Source organism: Pseudochaenichthys georgianus, chromosome 12 (assembly GCF_902827115.2).
Source record: "Pseudochaenichthys georgianus chromosome 12, fPseGeo1.2, whole genome shotgun sequence".
Classification (NCBI taxonomy): domain Eukaryota; kingdom Metazoa; phylum Chordata; class Actinopteri; order Perciformes; family Channichthyidae; genus Pseudochaenichthys; species Pseudochaenichthys georgianus.
The window spans coordinates 10,604,490-10,619,217 of record NC_047514.1 but is presented as its reverse complement, the minus strand read 5'-3'; the positions used below and the strand labels follow the sequence as shown (position 1 = coordinate 10,619,217).

The following is a 14,728-nucleotide window of genomic DNA, read 5'->3' as shown; positions in this document are numbered from 1 at the left end:
AGCACTGTCTCTGACCCTGTCACCTTGGAGAAGGGAGTTCCACAGGGCTCTATTTTTGGACCTTTGCTCTTTTATTATATGTAAACAATATTTGTAATCAGATGCAATTTTCTTCCTATCATATGTATGCTGATAACACTATTGTATACTCATGTGCTCCTTCTCTGGATATGGCCGTTGCCAATTTAAAATCTGATTTTATCACGCTGCAGCATGCACTTCTTGATTCCAACCTGCTTTTGAACAGTAAGAAAACCAAAGCAATGCTTTTTGCTCCCAAGTCAGCGTCCTCTTGCCTCTCCATTGACACCCTTGATGGCGTCTCTGTTGAGTTTGTCGATACCTACACATATCTTGGATTTTGGTTGGACAGTAATCTGAACTTCAAACACCATATTGAAGTTCTAACAAAGACATTTAAATTCACTCTTGGCTTCCTTTACAGACTTAAATGTTGTTTTTCAACTTCATCCCATAAAAGGTTGGTCTCTGGCTTATTCCTGTCCCAGCTGGACTACGGTGATACCATTTATAGATTTTCCTGTCCCACTGTTTTGGCCAAACTTGACCCACTCTATCATGCTGCACACGCGTTATATATCAAATGCACCCTATCGAACTCATCATTGCAAACTGTATAGCCTAACTGGATGGTCCTCACTTACTATGCGTAGGATGCAGCATTGGTTTTTATTAATGTATAAAGCCATTTTAGGTAAGCTTCCACTGTACATATGTGCCAGATTTGCTCCAGTTTGTGACTCTTACAACCTCAGATCCAGTGCCTGGATACGGTTCCAGGTTCCTGCTGTGCGGACTGAGGCTGGGAAAGGGAGACTTTTTTTATTATGGTCCTTGGTCTTGGAATGACCTTCAATCACGCCTCAAACTGACGGCACTTGTCTCAATAGCATGTTTTAAATTGAAGTTGTCTGAAGTCCTTACCACCAGCTGCTCTTGCAGTAATAAGTAGTGCACCTTTCTTACTGTCCTAATGTGCACAATGTAGTGACTGCTTTTTCGTCTTTTGTTTTCTTAGTTATGTTCTCTGTATTTTATATGTTTGTGTTATGTGTTATGTGTAACGTTGCTGCCTTCTTGGCCAGGTCAGCATTGAAAATGAGATTGTATCTCAATGCTTTTATCTGGTTAAATAAAGGTTAAATAAAATTAAAAGCTACTCAAATAGAGCGATCAGGGATTTCAATCAAGTTTGGCTTCTTGTAGTCTTCAACGAAAGAGGGAAATAGGGTTTTGCAAAGGCTTCTCTGACTCAACATGGTCAGTAGTTTTTAAAGTTGTGTGGCTGTGGCTTAGGAGGTAGACCAAGTAGTGTTTCAAACCCCGACCCCTGCAGTCAATATGTCCAAGTGTCATTGAGCAAAACCCCCACATTTCTCCAACTCTGGGTAAATGCCTGTATGAATGTGTGTGTGTGTGAAAGGGACCTCGCTGACTTGACGTGTGGTGTTGTTGTAAAGGCCTCTGAGTGGTTCCAAAGACTAGAAAATACTATATAAACTGTACCATTGAGGGTTAATAAAAGAACCAGCCTCCTTTATTCATTTACTGTACCACTGATGGAGAAAATGAACAGACTTCCTACACAAACGCTCTCCTTGTCACCACCAGTAGCTCGTTTGTGCCTCATGCTGTCACAGTCTATCGCTGTCTGGACACGCAGAAGGGCAGCGGGGGAGTGTGGCCGTTTTCTCCACTGTCTCTTGTTGGATTTCTTGTTTTTTCGTCCTGTCTGACATTCCATTTTTGCGATGCCACCTGCTGTCTTAACACAAAAAACACTGGTCTGTCCCACAGCTCCTCAGCTCATCGAAGCCCGGCAGACTCCTCAGCCGCGGTCGGCAGGCCTGGGCACGCGGCTCCACAGCGCCCCCTGTTTGTTGGAGGGCGCCAGTGGTGGTGTAAGACACAAGATCAGGAAGCAGCACTCAGAGCCGGTGGTGGCCCCCTCTACGGCTCTGATGACTGTCCGCCCTTTGCACTCGTCCCCCAGACTCAGCGAGCTGATGCAGCGTAGCCCCCTCCCCACCATCCTGGGCTCACCTTCCAGGGTGAGTCAGCACTAGAACGTAAATCTCTTGAGATGCACTGAACAAGAAAAGGAACACAGCTTAAACAAACGTCTGGCGACTCTCCCCTGTCTACCTTTTCTCTCTCCTCAGACCATCCCTCCTTTTGAATTCCCCAAGGCTCCTAGCTCCACCAATCTCGTGACCTTCCTGACACAGCAAGGTCTGGTCCTCGGCCCGCCCTGTAGCAGGACGGCCCCCTCAGAGCTCAGGGACGCAGGACAACAAGCACGTACACAGGGCAACCAGCCTGCCCACTGCATCCACAGACTGAGTGATGATGCCAAGGGCTTTGGAAGGTTGGATATTTGTCTTCTGTTAGGTTTACCATACTGATGCTGTGTATCCAGAAATAAATGATGACCCACATATACAGGAAAGACAAGACAGGACAGGACTGCAAAATGTTTGAAATGTTTCTATCTTTTTCATTCTTAAATCATGCTTATTTTAGTTTTTATTCTTTGCATGTTTTATCACAAAGCTTTTTCCTAATGGATTGAGCATGTTGGTAGCACATTTAATTCATTTTTCTCATGGTTATGATTGAACCTAATGGGGTGGATAGAATGGATGTTAAATACAGCTAGCAAGGCAATAGGTACAGAATTAAAGGAACAAATAAAATAAGCAGTTATTAAAACAAATTATATATATATTTAAAGAGAGTTTTGCCTTATTCTTATTGTTTTATTTCCTTCCATGTGTCTCCTGTCTCTCCGGTGCAGGTCTCAGAGTGCAGGTCGTCTGTCTGACATGCTGCTGATGGCTGCTTTCGGCCCAGGTGGACCCTTAGGTGACAGAGGCAGCTCCGAGAACCTGACCTCTGAAAAAGCCATCGACATAACCGGTAGGAACTCTTATCGATTACCATAAACCAACATATATATATATATATATATCAGGGTTTCCGCTAGGATTTTTTCTCGCCGGTCAAATGTCCGGGCAGCATTTATTTTACCGGACTAATTTGAAACTTACCGGTCATATTTCAATAATAATAATAAGATTGTGTAGCAGAGTTTCCGTTAGCAGGTAATTACCGGACTATGAGCGGATATGCTTCAGTTTAAAACTCAGTTCACGGGGCTCATTTTTATATTGCTTCAGTTTATAATCGTAACAGATCGAAAAATTCAGATTCATTTTTCAATAAATGATTCCACAAACAACAAACAACATAATTATTACATTCAAACAAACTACTTGTAGTAGATAACGTACATTATTCAGAAGTTTACATCAACTTTGAATAATAACACGGGAGAAACGGAGCCTCTCTTTTCCCCTCTCCCTCCCTCTCTCTCCCTCTCCCTCCCTCTCTCTCCTGACAGCCCGTCAGTTTCTCAAGCAGCTCGCTAAACAGAGGGCGGGGCTTCAGGTGATTATGCAGAGCTGCGTGTCTCGGTCAGACTCAGCAGCTGATCTGATCTCTCTCTCGTCCGGTTACACTTCACTCGCGTTTATGTCCATATCGATCAGATCCAGCTCTCCTGATCGGCCTTTATAGAGAGCACCGATCAAACTATTAAGAGTGAATATCGACGATAATGACCGGCGGCCGATCGATCGGAGCCTCCCTAATTATTACCAGACATTTTGACCGTCAGGTTTTGAATTTACCGGTTTTTTATAAATGTTACCAGCTAAAAACCGGTAATTACCGGCTAACGGAAACCCTGGTGCGTACGCAGTGCCGGCTAGAGCTGTAAAGAACGGCCCGTCAATCCTTCCCCTTTCAAAAGCAGCTACGGCATCTCTCAAAGGACGGATTATTGACGGGTCCGTGAAGCCACCGCCACACACATGCGCAGTGCCGGCCGGGGCTTTAAGGGCACCACCGGCACGCGCAGGCGCAGTGCCGACTGGAGCCGTGAGGGCACCACCATCACACACATGCGCAGTACCGGCTGGAGCTGAAAAGGCACCTCCGTCACGCACATGCGCAGTGCCGGTCGGAGCCATAAGAGTGACATCCCAGCTGGCTCTAAGGAGCATACAGCAGGAGATACTCACGATGTCTGCCTGGGCTTCTCAAAACAGTTATAATTTATCTGTTTTCACAAACCCAGAGAGAGTCAACCCACATTCTGGAGAGAGAGGTTCTCTCTCTCCTAGAAAGAAGGGTTTTATCTATAAAGCCCACCGAGCGGAGTCAGATTACGGAGGAAAATGTCCTCGTAAAGCACCCGCTCAACATGGGCCTCATAATAAAACAAAACCCTTGAGTTTTGGTGATTATGAAATGCGTAGTGGCACTACACCCGACTTTTCCAGTAGGCTACGGGACGCGCCTACGGGTGCAGTCCTTTCACGGAAGGTGGTCACCATGGACGCAGGTCAGACGGGCTGACAGGGGATTTACGAAGGTCGCCCGGTGAGAGGTCTCTAGAACAGAGACTTCCAGCGGGCACGCGTAAATTACCCGGAGCTTTTAGCGGTGTTCCCCACCCAAAAATGCTTCCTGCCTTCTCTCAGAGGACTTCATGTCCCCGTGAGGATAGACAACACGATATCGTGGATGAATCGCCAGGGGAGTTTGCGTTGTCTCCGGTCACACACACTGGCACACAAACTGATCCCTTGGAGCGGCAGACGTCTCCTCTCTCTGAGAACGACACAAGTACCGGGTGTTATGCACCAAGGGACAGAATTACTGTCAAAAGGTGCACCACTCTATGCAGACTGGACTCCTCATCCAAGGATCGAGAGTCCGCTGTGGGTGCGTTACGGCGGAGCCGCGTTAAATCTGTTCGCAAGGGGAGAAAATGCTCAATGACAGCTGTTCTCTTTAATGCACGATTTAAACGCACCGTCAGGCGGGGACGCACTCGTACACGATTGACATCCGGGTCCTCTGTACACGTTCCCACCCCTGGTTCTGTTCCCCTTAACTCCGGCCAGAGTGAAAGAGCAACGCCACACACTTACTCTGATGATTCCACCCTAGCCCGCAACATACGGGCTGGTCGGAGATATATCAGCTGTTGTGCGGGCAGCCGTGGCAGCCCCCACCACCACGCAGGGACAGATTGTCTCAGGCGGGGGGGGGGGCGATCCTTCACCCACGCACAGACCACGGGGCACTATGGGCCTGACCCGTGAGTGGTACAATCTGAATACAGTGGGACTCCCTCAGAAGGTGATAAACACTATTCAGAGTGCGAGAGCTTCCTCCACCAGGTCTCTTTACGACTGTAAGTGGAGGGTGTTTGAGGAGTGGTGCCTTCAAGAAGGGCACATCTCTTTTCAATGTCCTGTCGGGGTGATTTTATCATTCCTACAGGACTTGATCGATAAACACAGAGCTTTTTCCACGATCAAGGTGTACCTGGCTGCTATTGCTGCATGCCATGTGGGCTTTGAGGGTAATAGAATAGAATAGAATAGAATTCCTTTATTGTCATCGCACCAGGTACAACGAAATTTAAGGCTAGCCAACATCCTTTGGTTTGCCGTTTTATGAAGGGGGCTCGCAGGCTCCTCCCTGTCTCCAGGTAGCTGGTGCCCTTATGGGACTTGGCAGTGGTTTTAAATGGGCTCAGAATGACCCCATTTGAACCCCTGGAGGGAGCTGACATGAAACATCTGTCACTCAAGACAGTGCTGTTACTGGCCCTGGCATCCGCTAAACGGGTCGGTGATATCCATGCACTGTCGGTACATCCCTCATGCACTCAGTTCGCCCCAGGGCAAACGAGAGTGTTGTTGAAACCCAACCCTGCCTTTACACCAAAGGTGGTTGGTTCGTGTACCCCGATTGACATTGAGGCATTTCCTCCGCAGCTGGTTTCCTCCGGGGAGCAGCAGCGGGATCTATTGTGTCCAGTCCGGGCTTTGCACACATATATGGACAGATCAAAAGAGCTTCGTCTTAATGACCAACTCTTCGTGTCCTGGGCTAAACCTCACAAGGGTAAGCCTGTTACTAAGCAACGACTATCCCACTGGATCGTGGATGCGATTGCTTTGGCCTATACGAGTCAGAATCTGAAAGCACCTTTGGGTCTGCGGGCTCACTCGACTCGGGGCCTGGCTACATCCTGGGCTTTGTTCAAGGGTGTTTCCATCCAGGATATCTGTGCAGCGGCAAGCTGGTCTTCGCCGCTCACTTTTGTCCGCTTTTACAGGCTGGACGTCTCCGCTCCAAGCGTGGCCCGAGCAGTGCTGGGCACCTTGTTGAGTCGGGATTCCACCTGTTAAATTCTGGTTGATCGGTGATCTTCGAGATAAGCTCGTCTGACAATACGGGTGCTACAATATCCCATAGTGAGACATCGAACGTAGTGTTATGAATGAGAACTATAGGTTACATACGTAACCCCAGTTCTCAGAGTAACATGAAGTGAGATGACTCACCAGACGGCCCTCCTTGCTATGGTGAAGCGAGAAGAGGTGCTTATTTTGAATGACGCATGCGTCGTGGCGCAGGCTACTTATAGGGGGTGATTTCCCCTGACGTTGACGTCAAGAATCACCGGCCAATCAGGATTGGCGTAATGAGATTGATGCTTCTGTTTGCTCCATGATGAGGCGCATGAGGCAAATGAGCGGAAGCGCTCTCTTTTCCTCTCTCTCTCTCCTGACATCCCGTCAGTATCTCATGCAGCTCGCTGATCCAGTAATGAATGACCCGACAGTGAAGAATAAACAGAACGTCACAGCGGGCGGAGCTGCAGGATTTCTGCTTCACACACGTTGCATACCGCTATTTTATTGTCTTTTTCGACTGCCAAAGCTATTTTGGCGAGCTTGTTTTGCCGCGCACAGAGAAAAGTGTCATGTATTTTACGTCATGCGATCGGCTCTCCTGATTGACCTTTATAGTGCGCACTGATCGATCGGCTGAGAGTGAATATCGGCCGATCGATCGGAGCATCCCTAATAATATGATATACCTATTCCTATTTTTAATCTTTGTTCTTTTTTGCCCTCTAGTGCCCCCCGGTGGTGGGGCATCCTTTGCACCTGGCTCCATCAGCCCAGCACAGGTGGTTTTCACCGTGGGCTCTCCCCCGAGTGGCAGCACCCCCCCTCATACCTCCAGACAAAGGCAATACTCAGGTAACACATGCGCATCCTAGCGCTGCTCAATTCTAATAATATGTTTCTGCATCATTTCTGCAAGCAGCAGGGATCAAATTCCACTCAGCAGCTTCAGTGTTATGCTTTGCACATCATACAACAGAGTCCTGTGAAAGCTATTACTTTCATTTTCTATAATGTGAAAACACAATTGAATATTATGCAGGCAAGCATAAAAGGTTGATTTTATTTTTCGATTAGGCTCAACTGTGGAGATATGTAGCAACATTTAGGGAGTAATAACCCAAATAAGTGTTGTTTGCAAATACCAAATGTTCCAATTGGTACTTAGAGTATTTATGAAGAAAAATCCATGTAACTCCTGGCAGATGTTGATCGTTAACTAGAAACTCATCTCCACTCATTGCAGCGGTCAGCAACATGTTTGAATGCCATAAACAAAACAGCAACATAGTTGGTAGAAATGCAATCAAAACCCGGTTATTTCAATGTATTATCAATTGGTGTCTGTTTAGATTTGATGTTTTATTGTATAGAGATCAAAATGCATGGAATTTGATGAAAAACAATGGATATATCCAATACATTTGAAATTTAAAAAGCGAATTATCTGACCCCTACAGGCTCGTTTACTTCAATCAGCCCTGCAGGTTCCTTCACTAGCCGCCACCCCCAGACGGGCACCTACCTGGACGGCTTTGAGGCCCCTCCAAATCCTCGCTACAGTTTCAATGATCCTATCTCTGCCAACATGGGCGCTCATGTAACCTTTGAGGCTCCTGAGCTGCCTGAGGAGACGCTGATGGAGGTGAGAACAATGTTTTATACACAGCTCTGGAAAGTGGAGCGAGGGCAGTCACCTTTTAGATCCTGTGTTTTCTATGTATTTATAAAGCAATGACTTACAAAACCAAAATGTTTTAATCCCTCTTGACAACGTGGACTCCGTGGACTCTGAGAGAAATGTCAAACAAGCGTTGTAAAGTTGAAGGGTCTTTAGTTCAAGTAATCATGGAAACAGTTCTTAAGGTGGAATCAGAGTGGAATAATGAAATGCACCCAAATAGCACCATTAGGTTTTCTTTTGTCATACAAAATAATGCATATCATTGTTCAGCTGTTCTTTTTTGATTTTGATATGTAGTTTACTCTATTAACTGTCCTTATTTGTCCAATGTAATATATTTGTGGACTTATAGGGTCACGTGTTTAAGCAGCAGTGACTAAGGGGGGACCCTTATCAAAAAAGTCATTTTTTATAAATATTCCTTTATTGGCTAAACTCTAACTCCATAGGCGTTTCACAAATATTCAGCCAAGATTTAATTTCCTTTACACACAAAACTAAAATAGTTATGGAAAAGATATGATGTGAAGTTAATGCTTAATATTTGCTCCATCATAGTGTCATAGTGTGTTAATGCCGGTTATCTGTGTTCATTTGCAGATGGTAAATATATATCCCTCACCTGTCGTCCATTACGGCTGTCTCGTGTTAATGCTTGTGTTTGTTTAACCAATGCAGTCTGAATGCATCGTCAGTCAAAGAAACAGTCTGACGTCCTCTGTTTAAAAAAAGAACTACACTATTCCTCTTTTCCCTCTGTGGCTGTCTCCCTTTTGCTCCCTGCGTGTGTCGGAGTGCAGCAGGAGCATACAGACACTGTGCAAAGCCTGCGTTTCACGTTGGATTTCGCCCGCTGTCTGATGGAGGTGGCCGGAGCCCGTGGGGTGGTGTTGTTTGAGGAGCCTGGGGACATTTGTCATCCCTCCCTCCATCAGCCCCAGAGCCTGGTAGCAGATCAGATAAGCTCTCTGAGCAGAGAGTGGAGGTAAGGCCGAATCAGCTACGTCTGTGAGTCTTTGTTGATGGCAGTGATACCGTCTAAAAGTGTGGACAACCCTGGGAGAAAACCGTCTTTTTAATGTTCGAAATTAGAGAAAAGGGCTGTCAAGTACAATATTTATGGAACCTACTCTGGAGTATTGACTGAAACAAATCTGACGCTTGGTCTGACCCAAGATTTGTTAGCATAAATGTATTTCTTCCAACAGATCAAACACAGCCATACACATAAAAAACAACTAACTCACTTGTGGAGTTGGAATGCAGGGAAAGAAAAGGATGAACTTTTATATTTTTGGAAAAACACAGTGTAAACAGGTTTTAAAATGGGCAGTGTGTTACCTAATGAAAATCAGGTCCGAAATATTGTATGCACCCCTAGCCAGTTGTCTAGATGAAATATAGCGGCTACATCTGCTATCACATTTTACTTAATTGTATTTTTCCTATTTCATTTCTCAATTTATAATTGTGTGTGTGTGTGTGTGTGTGTGTGTGTGTGTGTGTGTGTGTGTGTGTGTGTGTGTGTGTGTGTGTGTGTGTGTGTGTGTGTGTGTGTGTGTGTGTGTGTGTGTGTGTGTGTGTGTGTGTGTGTGTGTGTGTGTGTGTGTGTGTGTGTGTGTGTGTGTGTGTGTGTGTGTGGTGTGTGTGTGTGTGTGTGTGTGTGTGTGTGTGTGTGTGTGTGTGTGTGTGTGTGTGTGTGTGTGTGTGTGTGTGTGTGTGTGTGTGTGTGTGTGTGTGTGTGTGTGTGTGTGTGTGTGTGTGTGTGTGTGTGTGTGTGTGTGTGTGTGTGTGTGTGTGTGTGTGTGTGTAGTCATGCAGAACAGCTGGTTCTCTACCTTAAGACTGCAGAGCTCTTGTCCAATGCCTTACACACAGCCATGGAGGGAGTTAAACAAGGCACACTCTACCCATCCTCTACTGTCAAACAAAGTATGAGGCATTTCATTTTTATAACACTTCTAATATATATATTTCTACTACCATCAAATTCAAAGTACAGCATATTAAAATACATCTCTGTCTGCCTACAGTTGTGAAGAGGTTGAATGAACTGTACAAGTCCAGTGTGGCTTCCTGTCGCTCACTCAGCACCCGGCTGGAGCGCTTCTTCTCCAGGAAGCACCGCCTAATGGACCAAATCAGCTCCATCACAGCTGAGCGGCTGCTGTTCAGCCACACCGTGCAGATGGTAAGCCGGGCGGAAAATGAGACAGTAGGGAACCCGAGGAGGAGATAAGGGGTTATTGACCAGCAGGCCACAGCGGAATTATTTAGATACTCTATCTGTGGGCATCCAGCTAATTAAAAATCCTAGCATGTGGTAATCGTTACATTTCAGTCCTGGTTGATTTAGCCATACTCTATACTGGTTGTCATCTTTTTGAGGAGCAAAAGTGTTCAGTGTCTTCAAAAAACAAATTACATTTTCTTTGACTACCTCATTATGTTCCTCTTTAAATAGAAAACCAAAGCAGTGGGAATTATTATTTTCTACATAAGTAGTACATTAATGCAGCTTTTTTTCCGGCCATGTCCCCACAGATCCCCGATTTGTTTTAAAATGCAAAGTATTGCAACGCTTTTATCAATGGGCAATAGGCTAAATCAATGGTCATTTTGCCTATTTAAATACAAATATCTGAGATTATTCCTTTTAAATCTAAGTAAGTCAAAATATATCATGTCTCTTTGTCTTAGGCTCCAGTCTTTTGTTTCCAAAGTGATGTGCTCCCTTTATCTCTACACGAATATTGAAAAGCCACTAAAGTAATGGCTTCTTAGTGTTTCATAACAGGTTTTGCATTCTCTGGTTACATTTGTATATTTTGTCAGGCATGTGGATGTTAAAAGTCAAGATTTAGGTTATTAACTTGAGCATCCTGGTGTGGCGTCAGGTTCAGACGGCTGCACTGGACGAGATGTTCCACCAGGGGGAGGCGTCAGTGCTGCGTTACCATAAAGCTCTGCTGCTGATGGAGGGTCTGTCTCAGCTGCTCACTGAACAGGAAGACATCCTCAGAGTTAGCAAATGTGAGTATGTCTATCAGCCTATTTGTAATGTTCCTGCAGAAAAAAAGAGACATTTTAACTGTTCTCCTTTGTATTTGCAGGTAAGGAGTGTATTGAGCGGCGCCTCACAGCTTTGCAGTCAGGACTCTGTGTCTGAGACTTCTTGGAGTAATGTCACCCTGCATATTATCAACGAATCAAATCTCAACCCACATCTCGTGGTTTTCCCTTTAGAAATGCTTTAGATTTCACAAGAAAACCACAAGGCTTCACTTTTGCTGAACATTCACGGCTCGACTTTTAATGGCTTGCCATTCATCTCAAGCTTTGGGCAGTGGCAGTGACTCACACCGGCACTAAACTTGTACCGGTGTTGGACATGAAGAAAGAATGTCTGCGCTGTCGCCTACGGGTAGAGGACTCTGCTCCTGGTGATGAAAATGTTTTTCCAAGGGACTAGGGATGACACCCGCCGGAGCATTTATCACCAAGTAGTCGCATATCCACATACAGAAAGCTTTCTTAGATGGGAAAATATTCAAAAATCTTTATGGACAAATGTATCTTCTACCGTATCCGTTGCTGGAGGAAAATACGCCAACAAACATAATTTGTCTTATACCCCTTGTTTGCTTTCCTTCAATTCATTTTACTGTTATTTATCTAATTATTACTTGCTATGCTGTATTGTTGCTATTTTAAATGTCCTCCAGGACATTTAAAATAGCAACGATACAGTTGGTGGCAGGAATCGCGTATAACCAATCTGTTGCCAAAATATTTGTAGTTTTGCTTTTGTGTTATTTTAAACTTGTTGTAGGTATCTTTGGTTTGGAAAAAAAGATCCCTGTTTGACACTTTACCAATTCTATACTTCCTTATGTAACAGACAATAATCAATCATTGAAACAATGATATAAACGGGATTGAGTTTTCTTAAATGGTGGCAGGTATTACAGCAGAAGATGGGTCCAGAAAACACTCACTACCACACTGCTACATGCAGACTATAGCTTTTATTCCAGCTGGTGTGTAAGCATCCCTGAATACAATCTTACTAAAGATGTTGCAATAACCTGGGATGTGTTCGTCAGGTATACAGAAGCTTTTTTTTTGCTACCGTTGCTGGTAATGTCTTCACACAACTTCGTATTCCGTCTCCTTATGTGTGGTTCATCAATCATGTCGGAGTTCAGCAAGTATAATCACATTTGAATGTAGTGCTGAAAGGAGAGAAACTGTGTTAATTTATATCAATTATAAACCCCGCGTTTAGCGTCTGAATGTTTTTGCACTGTATAAGTACTGTATGGGACGATTTTGAGTGGAACATGCTAAACGCGTCCTGTTTTGTTTTTTTATAGATACCTTTAGACAGATTTGCTTATTTAGAGATTTCTATTCCATACTTTATTGCAGTTGTGTTTTAGTTGCTGTCAAAAGGTTTTAGAGGTGTGTTAGATGTGAGAATGCTGACAGAGAGATATAAGCTATGAACCCTTAGAAAGATTGCTTTAAGAAGAAAGAGGGGAAAACATACTTTACACTGAAACCAGTTTTACATTCATTGTGTTGTGTTTGGAGTAGTCAGAGTTTGGCGATTGTGTTTTATTTAAAAAAGTGACCTGTTGATTTGGAGTGCTAGTGATTTAATATTTGTGTTTCATTGACCTTAGAGCTATATCTCAAGAGGATACATGTACTCCCCTAAGTCATGGGCAAATGGGAAGGGTCAAAGTTGGTCAAAGATGCATGGATGCATGTTTGAAATGATATTTGGTGTATTGAGTGACAGTGGGATTTGTTCTGTACAGAACCAATTGCTCTGTGACAAGATGTGAATGAGTTGTTTTTCAAGATGGTGACTAAGAGAACCTTTGAGAAGATGATATTGATTTGTGGAAAGGGCTTTAGATATTTATTTATGAAGCCAGTATAGTAGCACTGTCAGCAGAACAGAACGGAGGAAATGTTTTTTTCCTTGGTGAAGATTGATCGAAATATACATAACGTGTATTTGCTTTGTGGCCTTTTGTCAGATAGCTTTTTAGTACATTTTTATAGGTCTACCGAGATCATTTTGAGTGTTATTTTAGTGTGAGTCTACATTCCTACAGCCTCTCTGTCTCTTACACACGCTGTTCAGTTCAGTCACTTTTGTAATGGTGATCACAATTTACCTTTATAAAACTGATGCATGTGTCACTTTGTAATGTTCCCTACAATCATTACTATTGGCCATCCTTCGAAGGATTATCTTGGGTAGGAGTCAAAAGCACCATAAAGATCATTTGTGCTGACGTTGAAATAATTATTACAAAATACTGACGCCCCACCAGCTCATGTTTAAAGTACCACAGAAAGATAAAATGAAGTGTAATGTGTGCACTCTTAGAATACATTTGTCATTGATTTGTATTATTTGTTTTGTATGCTAAAAAACCTGTTTTTAATTTTGTGTTTTCACTTTCTGTACTACCTGTAAATATTGTAAATTAAGTTATTGTTAATGTATATATGACGCTACAAGCATGGAGAGAACAGTACCATTACCATCATTACATTTCCAAAGAATCGGCTTTCTGCTGAGCCTCCATATTGTCTCTGACTGTTTCAAAGTATTTTATAGTTGTCATATGTATGGCAAACACACAATCTCAGTGTCCCTGTGTGTGGTGTAACCTTTACTGTTTGAGTGGCAACATGAATAAAGTAAAAGGAAAGATTATTTAGGATGAAGTGAGTTGTCTTTGTTACCATGTCATCTCGGTTATGGATATTTAAGTTTACTTTAACTGAAGATTAAATCAGAAATCCTATGCCTCTCTAGAGATGGGGAAATTGTATGATTTTGTACACTTCAAACTGAACCTACCAATTTTGGAAATCTCAGATGCATTGATTTAGATTTAGATTTAAATAAATCCTCACAGCTATGCAATAATGTTCTACGTAGGCTGGCAAAACAGGTACAGTCCTGTTGCTGGACTAGTAATCCCAACGCTCAAACCAATTAAACTTGGCTAGTGCATAATGGGACTAGTGTCCGCAAGGTTAGACACTCTATTACGAATCTCATGTAGTCAGCTTTAGGCTTCAGCTAGTCATTTACTTAAGCATAGTCTTATGTGCTTGTATCCTCACATCCAGGAAGCCACATGAACTTCAGTTCCCTGTTGGATTGTCGGTGACAAAATGCAATCACAAAAGGTAATATATTAATTTATGTAGCCTCTAAAATCTGTTGCTATCTACTTGCCCGGCTATCAATTCCCTCTAAGCCTGAATTGTACATCGTACAAGGAAAAACTTCCAAAGAAACCCCACAGTTTAAAGGGGAAAATGGGACAGCACACGGACAGACAGATGCCGTGTGTAAATTGAAAAGATAATACATTAACAATATAGTCCAAATGTTTGGAAATGCATGTTTATAATAATAATAAGAAGATGAATCCAGGAGGATGTCAACAATCCTGTGGGAGCCATCAGAGAAGTAGTATGAAGAGAGTCAGGCAGGACCGCAGTGACGAAATCCAGAACTCAGGACTCAGAATCTAGGAGTTTAATGACCCTAACGAGCTCAACCAATTAAATGTCAGTGTTTAAACGATACCCATACCGCAGCCAATCCTAATACAGGAGGCGGGACGAATGGATCTTACCTGTGAGCTTCGACTCAGGGCTACAAATAATGGATTTGAACTGTTGTCATGGCAACGTTGTGTGTGTG

General features: G+C 43.6%; 1 protein-coding gene across 1 annotated transcript in view; it reads left to right on the top strand.

Moving 5' to 3' along the window:
* Positions 1-13,723, top strand: part of ulk1b (unc-51 like autophagy activating kinase 1) — a 32,642-nt gene extending 18,919 nt beyond the window's left edge. Inside the window, exons 18-27 of the mRNA XM_034095745.1 lie at positions 1,819-2,072; positions 2,184-2,389; positions 2,819-2,940; positions 7,029-7,154; positions 7,760-7,944; positions 8,784-8,968; positions 9,797-9,915; positions 10,017-10,174; positions 10,881-11,016; positions 11,097-13,723. Of these exons, the coding sequence (XP_033951636.1) occupies positions 1,819-2,072; positions 2,184-2,389; positions 2,819-2,940; positions 7,029-7,154; positions 7,760-7,944; positions 8,784-8,968; positions 9,797-9,915; positions 10,017-10,174; positions 10,881-11,016; positions 11,097-11,152 (1,547 nt within the window). The 3' untranslated portion in view covers positions 11,153-13,723. The remainder of the gene's footprint in view (positions 1-1,818; positions 2,073-2,183; positions 2,390-2,818; positions 2,941-7,028; positions 7,155-7,759; positions 7,945-8,783; positions 8,969-9,796; positions 9,916-10,016; positions 10,175-10,880; positions 11,017-11,096) is intronic.
* The last annotated feature ends 1,005 nt before the right edge of the window (positions 13,724-14,728 follow it).